This window comes from Brassica oleracea, chromosome C3 (genome assembly GCF_000695525.1).
Source record: "Brassica oleracea var. oleracea cultivar TO1000 chromosome C3, BOL, whole genome shotgun sequence".
Taxonomy (NCBI): Eukaryota; Viridiplantae; Streptophyta; class Magnoliopsida; order Brassicales; family Brassicaceae; genus Brassica; species Brassica oleracea.
The window spans coordinates 44806390-44820253 of NC_027750.1; the positions used below are offsets into that span (position 1 = coordinate 44806390).

A 13864-nucleotide genomic window follows, 5' to 3' on the forward strand; every position below is an offset into this window, starting at 1 on the left:
TATTAAAGCTGGCTTCATTATTGTTTGAAAAGTATTGAGACAAATCTAACATATTAGCACGGTCACATTAATGCCCTAATTTCTTATCTTTATATTTTTGTTTCTCAAAACAAATACTACTAAATCACATATAAACTTACATATCGCAGGAAATGTTCATGGGTTACGTACTAATAACTCGTGTAAGGAAAAGTTTTTAGCAATTAAGACGGATATGAGTAAGGCGTATGATAGGGTTGAATGGTCTTTTTTACAGCGACTTCCGTTGAAAATGGGGTTTTCTATGGAATTGGTAGCTTTGATGATGCAGTGTATATCATCAGTTAGTTATAAGGTTTTGTTAAACGGGCAACCAAAAGGACTTATAGTTCCAGAGAGAGGTTTGAGGCAAGGAGACTCATTGTCTCAATATTTATTTATCTTGTTTACGGAAGCCCTTACTGCCAGTGGCGGATGTAGCCTAAAATCTTGGTGGGGACAAATCATGTATACATATAAAATGATTTATCAATATGTAATTTTTAGTAAGAGAAAACATTTAAAATTTAGGCACATCACAAAAAATATTGAATTTCCATGGGGGCAAGTGCCACCCTCTTATTACACGTAGGTTCGCCACTGCTTATTGTAAACATTCGGAAGGAAGAGAGGGTGAAACGTTTAACATGGCTAAAAATAGCCCGGGCGAGTCCACCAATTTCTCATCGAGTCCACCAATTTCTCATCTATTATTTGCGGATGACAGTTTATTTTTTTTAAGGCGACGGTGGAAGAATGTAGTGTCATTCTAAAACTACTCAAAGATTATGAAATGGTGTCAGGACAACAAATTAATTTTTTGAAATCATCGATACAGTTTGGGCATAAGGTTCCTGATAGTCTGAGATCGAACATACATAATTTATTGGGTATTACGAATCTTTGAGGAATGGGGAATTATTTGGGGATCCCGAAGAGTCTAGGAGGATCAAAAATACAGATATTCGGTTTTTTAAATGAGAGGGTAAACAATAAAGTGAATAGTTGGACAGTTCGCTTTCTTACAAGAGCGGGCAAAGAGGTTTTAATAAAATCAGCAGCCTCACCTATGCCAACATTTGTGATGTCATGTTTCAGACTCCCTAAAGGGGTTACCAAAAAAGTTACGAGTACTTTAGCTCATTTCTGGTGGAGTAGTGTGAATAACAAAAAGGGTATTCATTGGTATTCATGGGATAAAGTCTGCACACATAAAGAAGAGGGGTGACTGAGCTTTAGAGATCTGCAAGACTTTAATACAGCTTTATTGGCTAAACAATTATGGCGTTTGATAGATAAACCGGAATGTTTATTTTCAAAGGTTTTCAAAGGTCGATATTTTCGGCATACTAATCCTCTGGATGATCACAGATCTTACTCATCTTCTTATGGATGGAGAAGTATCTGTTCAGCTAGACCTCTGGTTAAAAAATGGCTAATCAAAAGAGTGGGAACCAGGCAATCAATTTTCGTTTGGAATGATCCCTGGATTCCTGCTCCTCGCCCGAGGTCAGCATTACCAAAAACTCAATCTCAAATTTTAAATCAGTCTCTTGTGGTGGGAGATCTTATAAATCCCATTGATTGTTCCTGGAATGGGGATCTAATGGATGCATATTTTCATCCAGACGATGTGAAGATTATTCACTGTATAGCATTTAGCCGGGCACAAAGGCCAGATACGTACAGCTGGATGTTTACAGAGTCCGGTAAATACTCGGTTAAATCAGGTTTTAGGACTGAATCTTTATACCCGGATCGGGGCCCAAGAATGATAAGTTATGGACCAAATATTAAACCCCTCTTGGCGTTTTCATGGAAACTTAAATGCTCTCCGAAACTAAGGCACTTTGTTTGGCAAGTTTTATCTGGGACACTGCTAGTTTCAAAGAATCTGAAGGCCCGCGGCATTGAGTGTGATCTTCGGTGTGGTATTTGTGGGGCAGAGGAGGAATCTAAATATCATGTTCTCTTTGAATGTCTACCAGCATTACAAACTTGGGCTTTATCTCGGATCCCTTCCCCTCCCGGAATATTTCCATCATCATCAGTTTTTACCAGTTTGGACTATTTTTTTTGGAGGCTTCCAACGGATGTTGATTCAGATTGTTTTCCATGGATTATGTGGTATATATGGAAAAATAGAAATGAAAAAAATTATACTAATAAGAATGGGAATCCTCAAGAAATTCTGCGCAAAGCAGAAGTAGAAGGAACACTTTGGGCTGAGGCACAACTTTTGGTACCAGAGCATCATGGGTATTCTCAGCCAGATGTTAACTGGCAGACAATGAGATCTCCAGAGTCTACTATGTCGATGGGGCATGGAGGGAACAAGATATTTTCACCGGACATGGTTGGTACTGCTGGAAAATGGATTCGGAGGACGTAATGATGGGGGCAATGAATCTTCGACGAAGCCTATCACCTTTGCATGCTGAATGTGAAGCCCTGATTTGGGCTATGGAGTGTATGAAGACCCTGCAGTTTTCAGATGTATTATTTATGACGGATTGTTCTCAATTGGTGAAGATGGTGTCCTCACTTGAAGAATGGACGGCGTTTGCTACACACATGGAAGAATTCTGCTGCAGTAAGACTTTCTTCCCTAACTTGAAGATCAAACATATTCTAAAGGCACAAAACACAATGGCGGACAAGATTGCACGTGGTGCGAGGGGTTCTCCTTCAGCTATGTTATATGTCGATTCACTGCCCCCGGTTTAGCTATCTGAACCGGTGGTTTCATAGGCTAATAGTCTCTCATGTTGCCAAAAAAACTTGCATATCAAGCCAAAAAGATATAGACAAATCCTAAATTTAAGGATTTACTAGCTGAAGACCTGCGTGCACGGATATTGTTCCGCAAATCTTCATTAAAATGATTTAGATTATATTATACGATTTTTAAATTTGTGGTCTATATTTTATGTTACATAATATGTGTATATATATATATATATATTGACATATATATAATATATGTTCTTTACATGTATAGAACTGATTTATGTTATAATAATATATGTTCTTTTCATGTATAGAACTGATTTATGTTATAATATATATTATACATTGTGTTAATATATAATTTATAATATTCTATCCCCTAGACTATATTTGCGAAGTGATTTTGCCACATGTCATCTCTACAATCAATTTCACAAAACAAATATGACATGACTAATGAAATTGATGACATGGCTTGCGAAAAAATATGACATGGATAATTTTATTTAATGTTGATTTATATTTTTGGCAAACATATTAGAATATAGTAATAATTCATATATTACATTTAATATTGATATTTCTTTTTGGTAAACTTTTTTTAAATATGGTAATACATCATATATAAAATAAATATATTCATATATAACATTTCAAATTTTGAAATATTATTACTTTTGTATAATTATACAATTTTTATTACCAAAGCTTTCAAAAATTTCTACAATTTTTTAAAAAAAATTAAATATCTAATCGTAAGATCATTAGTTTCTTATATATCTACAAATTTTATAAATATTGTTTAGGCTAAATTTTTGATAATTATACACTTTATATCATTTTTATTAGTTTTATACAAATTGATTTAATATATATCAAATCTATATTAAATATTAGTAAGAAAATAGTAAAATCTATAATATTTAATAAATTTTATTTTTAAATATAAGTTAGATTTAAAAAATTCCTTACTGCAAATGGTGCAGGAAAACACCTAGTATGTAGTTATTTTAGTGGTATGATTCGGCGATGGTGAAGTGTAGAATGCATTAGGGGTTGGACGATTATTTATATTGTTAGATATTAACCGTCAGGTATAGTATTTTTTTGAGGATCGATAGACGAAATCTTAAAAATATATTCTGTCTTTTTCAAATCTAATAGAATTGGTTTGAGAAAAAAAATAGGAAAAAAAGAAAATACAACTAAGTTAATTTTAGAATTATTAGATATAAAATTTTCAATATTAATTTATATAATATACGGTTAACTGAAGATTATACTGGTTAGATTTGATCAAATCGATACAAATGCGGTTAGAATATTCTGCGTAAATAAGATCTTTATTAGATACAAATTTTAACCAATATTTAGTTTATACAGTATATGTATTTCACTATACCCAAAAATAAATTATGTACAGCTTTTTATTCATTATATCCAGTTATTTATCTATATTATTAAAACTCAAGTATCTTTTGTGAGGTTCTTTTGGTTTTACAACAATATTACAGGTTTTGTCATTTCTTTTTTTCATAACATAAATAAACAAATAAGGGAATATTCCACGAGAAATCAAAAAGTATTTTGCCCATTTATTTAACATAAAAAATTGTAAAATCATATAAAATTAAAATTCAGATAATAAGAAAACAATATATTTAAGCAATATTCCAAAAGAAAAAGAGCAATTAAATCGTGTGATAATTGGTCTTCCACCACATTGATGAGACCCACTAGCCTTGCTGATCGCCTAACACATATCTTACATAACTTATATCAGTCAATTTGTGTTTTCAAAAAAAAAAAAATTAAATATTTAACAATAATATTTTAAAAAACTATTTAAAAAATATTACAGCTACTAATAATATTGAAAATATTTTAAAATCACAGATATAATTATATTCTAGACCGATAAAAATAAATTTCCTAAGTATATGTGGTTAACAACTATAATTTTAAATAAAGCCTAATTAATAAATCTTAATTCTTCTTTAAATAAATATTTGAAAAGTGTAAAATATAATTGAATTTTCTAAACTAACTTATGATTAATGAGTAAATATTTTTGCAATTAAAGTTTTGTACAAAATATTCTATCAAATATACAAATTCTTTTATCAATTATAAAACATGTTAAATAAATAAATCAATATTATTAAAACAAACACCATTTTTGACATCTCTTTATTTTGATAATAATATTATAAATTGTACCACCTTTATATTTATGGTTCCTTTTTAAGTATTTTGTTTCCAACAATTTGCATCATATCTTTCCAAAAAAACAAAAGAAATGAAATAAGGCATGTTTCCAAAATATATTTATAAAGCTAATATAATCAAGAGTTATTTATAGTTATTAATTATTGTATATCTATCATTTTCTATATCAAATCTTTGTACAAACGTTCTAATTTCATAAAATTTCAAAAATGACCATTAAAATATTTGGAGTAAAAGATGACAAATTATGCAACTATAACAATTTGAATCAAATCAGCCATCCATCGGTTAAAACACTTAGGATGTGTTATTGGTTTATATATTTTGATTGATTTAGAAATCCATGTAGTATTTATAAATCCAAATAAAATATACAGATTTTTAATATCCGGATAAACTCTCACCGCGAGGGATTAGGGTTACCGCGAGTGCTGTCTTCGATGGGGTCCTCCCATCCACCGGAAATCGAATTACCGACTCCTGTTTCCACCACTACGGATTCATCCTCTCCGCGTCGCGCCTCCAGGCCTTGGTCGAAGGGGCATGTCGCTGATTTTCAACCGCTGATTGACGTCACTGATGGAGTGGCGTCTATACAGATTCTTGATGAGATCTACGCAAATCCAGAGCCGCTCTGGAGGAGCTTTGTTGTTGGGCATTTCATTGGAGATGCTCCTCATGTTGGTTCGATTCACGCCACGGTTAATCGGATCTGGACCATGGCGAGAGATGGGTCCAAGATCGACGTCCAGTTTATCGAAAAGAACACAGTTCTTTTTCGTATTGAGAATGCTATTTTGCGAGACAAGGTAATCCAGAGGCGATATTGGCATATTGCTGACGTTCTGCTGGTGGTAAGGGAATGGTCGCCGGAATCAGCTCTGGATCCTCTGGATCTCCCTGCAATGCCAATGTGGATTGATTTAAAAGGAGTATTGAATCTGCTCTTTTCCTGTAAGGGTTTGAAGTGTCTCTCTCGTGCGGCTGGCAAGTACGTGAAGCTTCATCCCAACACGGAACGATGTACCAGGCTCGATGTTGCTCGTGTATTGGTGGAAGTAAATCTACAAAAACCTTTGGTTGAGAAGATCTATTTCACGAACCAAGAAGGTCAGAAAGTTGATATTGAAGTGAAGTATCCATGGCTGCCTCCTCGTTGTACTGTGTGCCACGGTTGGGGCCACAAAGGATCAGATTGTGTAGGATCAAATGTTGTCATTTTGAGTAAGGAAAATGCGGCTCCTTAGGCTGAGAATGTGGCAGCAGTAAGCACTGAGGCAGGGGGAAATGGTCTTAAAAAGAACGCAGTTGCTGATTTGTTGAGGGATTTGGAATGTTTTTATCCTATATTACAAGAAGGAGGCTCTGACCATAAGGGCACTGAGACGAATGTGAAGTTTAGTGTTGGTGAAGTTAATTTGGAGAAGATGATTGTTCTGGAGAATACAGAGGAAAGGGGTCAAGAAATAACAGTCCAAAAGGAAACAGAATGGGCAGTTATCAATGGAGGTCCCCGTAGTTCACCAATTTCAGACATGGTGAATGGAGAAGCTTCAAGTAGTAGCGTGTCTGCCACAGAGACGGTGGTCTCACCTTCACGCTTTACGGTCTTAACAACACTTGATGAAGATATTGAGGATACAGAGGTGGAGGAAGGCGAGGTAGTTTCAGAGAATGAACATATTGGGATAGCAGACTCAGAGCGACCAAAAGATAAAGAGGAGCACCGCAACCGTAGAGGGAAGAGCGTTTCGGTGGCTGCTCAAAAGTCGACTAAAAAGAAAGTGATGCGCTCAAGGGACCTAAAGTTTGTGAACACGCAAACCACCACAAAAAAGCTTCCGTTAGGAAGTTATGACGTCTTTTTATGCCTGGAATATGTGTGGCTTCAATATGTGACGCAAGCATGAAGTTGTTAGGAATTGGGTACAAGCTGAAAACCCACTTTTTGGCTGTTTGGTGGAAACAAGAGTTAGGGAGGAGAATCATCTAAAGTGTATGAAGGTAGCATTACCGGGTTGGAACTCGGTAACTAATTATGATCATCACTGACTAAGAAGGATTTGGTTTTGCTGGTCAGATAAAGTTATAGTTACTTTGCTGCACAGAAGCGCACAGATCATCACCTGTGCAATTCAGATACCAGAATCAGGAGAGTAATGTATTGTCTCTGCAGTGTATGCGTATAATACAGCGGTTGAAAGGAGGTCCTTATGGGTGGATATTAGAGCAACTCATGCGGCTTATAGTCACCTTCCAATACCCTGGACATTAGTTGGTGATTTCAACGTCACTTTAGCATCGGGAGAGCACTCTAGAGTTCAAGACTACCTATCAGATCAGGCATGTATGCGTCAGTTTCAGGATGTAGTGGGAGCTTGTGATCTCACTGATCTGACATATGTGGGAGCGTTATTTACATGGTGGAATAAACAAGAGGGCAATCCGGTAGGGAAAAAACTGGATAGAGCTCTTGTCAATGAGACTTGGATGCTTAAATATCCACAATCATATGCTCAATTTGATACAGGAGGGGTTTCTGATCATGCAAGGTGCTTGGTGTTATTATCGGATACTAGAGAATATGTAAGGCGACCATTTAAGTTCTTCAATTTTTGGGCAGATCACAAACAGTTTATACCAACTGTTAAAACTGTGTGGGATGCGACAGAACCGATCCATCACTCAAGAAGTGCTCTGAGCCGTTTTCACCATAAGCTCAAGACACTGAAGCAGGAGTTGAGAGCCCTTAATAGGAACAACTTTGGGAACATAACAGAGAGGACTAAGCAGGCTTTCGAGGCATTGTGCATTTGTCAAAATCAGGTTCTACTGGACCCCTCACCGGCCAACTTTGCAGCAGCGGAGGAACTATCTAACATCTGGAACAAGCTGGCCGCCATTGAAGAAAAGTTTTTTCGACAGAAATCTTGCATCAAATGGCTGCAAGCTGGGGATCATAATACGGCTTTTTTCCATCGAGCAGTTCAGACCAGACACTCAAAAAACTCAATTAAGGTGCTCATTAACAGTGAGGGAGTGACTCTTACATCAGCGCAAGATATTAAAAATGAAGTTGTCCTGCACTTTCAGAGGTTCCTTCAGCAGCACCCGGAAGTCAGTGAGGAGGTTTCGATAGCCACTCTACAGAATCTGCTTACCGTTAGATGTACCTTGGAATTGGCAGCAAATCTGGTAGCTCCTGTTACTCCAAAGGAGATTGTCACTGCCTTGCACTCACTGCCCAATGATAAAGTTTCTAGTCCAGATGGGTATACTAAAGAATTCTTTGTGGCTGCTTGGCCTATAGTCGGAACTGAATTCATAACGGCGATTCAGTCTTTCTTCCTGTTTGGGTTTCTTCCTACAGGTATTAATGCCACCATTCTATCTCTAATACCTAAGGTGGAGAATCCACAAAGTATGAAAGAGTTCAGGCCGATAGTTTGTTGCAATCTCCTTTACAAGGTCATTTCTAAAGTATTGGCAGGTCGACTTCAAGTACTTATGCCGGAAGCAATTGAGCCAAATCAAAGTGCATTTGTTAAAGGGAGGCTTTTGCTGGAGAATGTTCTGCTTGCTTCTGAGCTTGTCAATGGTTACCATAAGTCCTCCACCACGCCTCGATGTGCAATAAAGTTCGATATATCTAAAGCTTTCGATACCGTCAAGTGGTCTTTCATCACCTCCGTGTTGAAGGCAATGAATCTCCCAGATCAGTTTATTCGTTGGATTTTGGTGTGTATCTCCACTGCGTCCTTCTCGGTGGCAGTAAATGGCAGCCTTGAGGGGTTTTTTACAAGTGCAAGAGGGATCCGACAAGGTTGCTCTCTCTCTCCCTACCTTTATGTGATCATGAACAACGTTCTTTCGAAAATGTTGAATGAAGCGGCAGCTACTGGGGCCTTTGAGTATCATCCACAATGTAGTGCAGTGAACTTGACTCACCTCAGTTTTGTAGATGATATACTAGTTTTCACCGATGGATCTGTGCAGTCGCTGGAAGGGGTTTTACAAGTTATGAATCAATTTGCTGGGTTCTCGGGTTTACATATAAATGCAGCCAAATCATCGATCTTCACTTCAGGAGGATGTGGGCCAGAGATTGGAACAGCAACAGCCGAGAATGGTATAGGTATGGGCACATTACCTATCCGCTATCTTGGGCTCCCTTTGACTACTAAATCTCTTACGAAGCAAGACTATGAACCTTTGATTGATAAGGTAAGGAAGAGACTACTCTCCTATGCTGGACGTTTACAGCTCATCAAATCAGTCATCTATAGTATTGTGAATTTTTGGAGTTCAGCTTTCATTCTCCCTATTGGCTGTCTGGATATGATTGAGAGTCTTTGCAGCGCTTTCCTCTGGTCTGGCACTGTTACACAGACTCATAGTGCAAAAGTTGCATGAGATGACTTCTGTTACCCTAAAGAAGAAGGAGGACTAGGACTTCGAAGGTTCAGAGACACCACTCGGGTCTTTGCTTTGAGCTTAATATGGCGTCTGTTTACAAGCAATTCGCTATGGAAATCTTGGATCCAACATTACCTTTTGCGGAATAGCTCTTTTTGGGACATTAAAGAGAGCTCTCAGGGATCGTGGATATGGAGAAAATTGCTGAGACTGAGAAGTGTTGCATATCCGTTTATCAGTCATGAGGTTCGAAATGGTGAGACAGTTTTTTTCTGGTTTAATAACTGGTTGGGAGTAGGGAAGCTAATTGACGTTACAGGTGAGCAAGGTACGCGTTACCTGGGCGTCCTTAGACAGGCCCGGGTTGGTGACGCTGCTGATAGCTCTCAATGGAGAATAGGAGGAGGACGAACCCGTGTCTTTCAAGATGTTATTGAGCAGATTCAAGGGCAACCTCTACCCGCTGGTGATCGAGGCGCAGACATCGTTTTATGGAAGCATGCTCAGCGTGAATATAAGAGTTATTTCTCGACGAGCCGAACGTGAGAGCAGATACGAGGCAGACGAGAGAAGGTCATCTGGAGCACTGTGGTTTGGTTCGCACAGGCTGTCCCCAGATTTTCTTTCATTATTTGGCTAGCGATTAAGAATCGATTGTCTACTGGTGACCGTATGAGGGTTTGGGGTTTGCAACAGGAGTGTTTGCTATGTGGGGAGAAGGACGAAACTAGATATCACCTCTTTTTCGCCTGTCCATATAGCTTTATGGTTTGGGTACGAGCAACGGGTAGCCTCCTTGGCAACCGTATCACACCGGATTGGCAGGACACAGTTACGAGGATTCAGTATGATCGAGGCAATAAGATGGACATGGTTCTGATGCGCATGGTCTTTCAAATGGCGGTATACCATATTTGGAGGGAGAGGAACACTCGAAGACATGGGAAAGCTTGGATACCTATGGAGAAGTTGGCGTATCAGATTGATAAGACCATGAGAAACATAATCTTATCTTTGAGATATTCGTATGGAAGCAAGTTGGAGGGACTGATGAGAAGATGGTTTGAAGTTACATCATGAGTTATAGGAACACATATACCATAGAGTTTTCTTTTCTTTCTTTTTTTTCCTTTCCCATACTGATTAGAATTTAGTCCATTGTTTCTCTTTTGTAAAGGCCAATTCTTTTGCTGCTTATAAATAAATTTGAAATTTCATCACAAAAAAAAATCCTGAAGTTTTCCCTCGGATTTGAGTTTTTGTATTTTTAACAAAAAAATCCAAACAAATCCATTCAAATCCATTATAAAATTAAATTTAATAGTAAATCCGTATGATTGAATAACACTTGATTTGATATAGAATTTATGAATCATTAAACCAATAACACATGATTTTAATACAGATTTGAAAATCATAGAACCAATAACACTAGATTAATTCGTATTTTCAAATCCATTAAAATACAACAACCAATAACCTCCACTTAATCTCAGGTTTTAGCAGTTTTACGGGTTTTATAGGGTTTTTAATATGAATATTTTTTAAAACACAAACTAAATAACATATCTAATCACTGGGTTAACCGGTTTGGCCGTAGGTCCGTATCATATTTAAAAATGCTTATTTAAATGTAAAAGTAATTAAAACTAGATATTTTTTTTTGACAACAAACATTTACAGACTCATGTTGACTCTGTAAATCAAATTGGTAACTCCGCATCCATGTGTACGACGAATGACGGTTGTTTCCCAGCACTGCATGCTAAGCTATCCGCCTTTAGGTTCGCCGTCCTAGTTAGATGAATGATTTCTGAGTTGAGGAAGCTTCTTCTTAAAAGCTCAATGTCTTCCAGGTAGCTTTCAAATGCTGACCATTCTTCAGGTTCTGAAACCGTCTTCACCAATTGAGAACAATTCGTTGCAAACGTAACTTGAAACTGTCTTAAATTCTTCATGCATTCTATTGCCCATATTAATGCCTCCAACTCCGAATGAAGAGGTGAGAGACATGTCCGTACATTCCTTGCCCCTAACAACCCATCAAAACCCGGTAAAGTGCTAAACCAGCCTTACCCTGAAAACATGTTCTTATCTTTCCAGGAGCCGTCTGTGAAGCACCATCTTCTTGAATTTGCTAGGATGGGCTGGTCTGTACTTCATGTACCAACTTCTGATTCCTTATTATACATGTGCCTCAGCCCAAAGTGTTGATTCCAATTCTGCTAATTTGAGCGTTTCCCTCGGATCAATATCGATATTGCTAAACACTTTGTTATTCCTACCTTTCCAGATATACCATAATATCCATGCAAACTGATGGTCATCCCATCTTTGGTTTAACTCTCCAAAAGAGATGATCCATATTGGCGAAGAAAGAACTTGTAGGATTTTTTTTTGGATTTGATGGTATCTTAGATAGCGCCCATACTTGTCGTGCTAGAGGACATTCAAATAACACATGGTTAATTGATTCCCCCTGGTCTCCGCACCGTGCACAACATGTATCTCCTTGTATTACTCTTGCTTTTAAATTTTTCGTTACCGCTACACAACCTGAAAGTTACTGCCATAAGAAATGCTTTATCTTCAGAGGACACCTCACTTTCCAGCAGTAGGCTTTAAGTATATCTATTGTTGGTCCTTAGAATTCTGGTGATTTTTCCTTATCAGAATAGACTTGTTCCACTGGATACCCAGATTGTACCGTATATTTCTCATTGTTAGTGAAATGCCATCTGTTCCTATATTCCATCTGATTCCTACTTAAAGGAATACTTTCAATGATTTTGACATCATCACGGTCCACCAAAGTCCTAATTGCCGATAAATTCCATGTTCGTGATACTGAATTAATGAGAGAATCCACTGTGAGATCCGGGTAACTGTGATGAAGGTTTTTGTTTGCTGGTCTCGGGCGAGTGGATGGGATCCAAGGGTCATTCCACACAGAAATAGATGCCCTTGTTCCCCCCTTTTTAATTAGTCCTTTACAAACCAAAGATCTAACAGATATAATACTCCTCCAGCCATATGATGGGGAGTATGATCGGATCGGTTCTAGGGGTGAAGCATTCATGTAGTATCATCCTTTGAAAACTCGAGAAAAAAGAGTATTCGGCTTCTCGATCAGCCGCCACAATTGCATTCCAAGCATCCACCATTATCTTTATGAACACATAATTTATCTCATGATTTCCAATGCATGCCTTTTGTACTTTCTCCTGGGCTCCACCAAAACTGAGCTACTACACTCGTTATCTTCTTCACTGTAGCTTTTGGTAACCGATAAACATACATCACATGGTTTGGCAAAGCCGTAACCACCGATTTTATAATCCCCGATTTTATAATCACCTCTTTTCCTCCTTTAGTAAAAAATCGAAAAGTCCATCCATTAACTCTATTATTCAATCTATCTTGTACGGAACTAAACACTTGTACCTTAGATCCTCCAAGACTTTCGGCAAACCTAAATAAGATCCCATTCCTCCAAGGTTCTGAATTCCCAAGATATCTCTCAATTCTTGACAACTGGAATCTTCAATCTTATGTCCAAATTGAATTGAGGATTTCTGAAAATTAATTTGTTGCCCTGAAACAACCTCATATTCCTTCAGTCTTTGACACAAGACTTTTGAAATAATCTTATAGCCAACATTACATAGACTTATCAGCCTTAATTCCGTCATCCTTGTGGGTTGTTCTATCTTTGGGATCATACAAATATTGGTAATATTTAAACGTGGGTCCAGATCTCTTGTAACCAGAAAATTATTCACCATCTCAACCACATCCTTCCTAATAATATGCCACGAATGCTGAAAGAAAATGGCTGTCATTCCATCCGGACCTGACGCTTTCTCAGGATGCATCATGAATAGAGCTTGTCGAACCTCTTCCTATGTTGCTGTTCGCAGTAGTATTTCATTCATCTGAGGGGAGATGGATGGTACAATCTCTTCCAAAAAACTATCAAACTCCGTTGGAGTAGTAGTACTAAACAATCCTTCAAAATAATCGACCGCCACCTTCTCAACCCCATTCTCGTCTGTAATCCAATTGTCCTCTTCATCATGAAGTCCCACTATTTTATTATTGATCCGACGTTGCTTTCTTAGTGCATGATAGAACATAGTGATGCGCCTCAGTACATGGAGCAGCACATGGAACCAGGCCAGGATGGAGAACAGGACGATCAGATCATTCCAACCGAGGTTCAGGCAGACGACCGTTCCAGACAGACACACCGAGCCGTGTACCGGATCGACCCGCACGCAGCCGGAAAAGAACTAAGGCTAGAACCATGTCCAGATGACCAAACCGACCGTACCGGAGCCCGTCTTTCCCGACCAACTCGCCAAGCCAAGACTGATGGTCGAGCAGGAACCCACTTGGGTCGAGTGGAAATCGAGACAGACCATAGTCTTTCCCTTTTGGTCCGTCTGATCCGAGCCGAGTGTCCCGATGA

The 13864-nt window shown here is 37.9% G+C and overlaps 1 protein-coding gene across 1 annotated transcript; it reads left to right on the forward strand.

Annotated features, from left to right (window-relative positions):
- The first annotated feature begins 9820 nt into the window (after positions 1–9820).
- Positions 9821–10473, forward strand: LOC106330712. Its single transcript, XM_013769142.1, has 2 exons — positions 9821–9989; positions 10034–10473. Exons 1-2 carry the CDS (start codon positions 9821–9823, stop codon positions 10471–10473), a joined length of 609 nt encoding a protein of 202 aa, XP_013624596.1.
- Positions 10474–13864: the final 3391 nt, after the last annotated feature.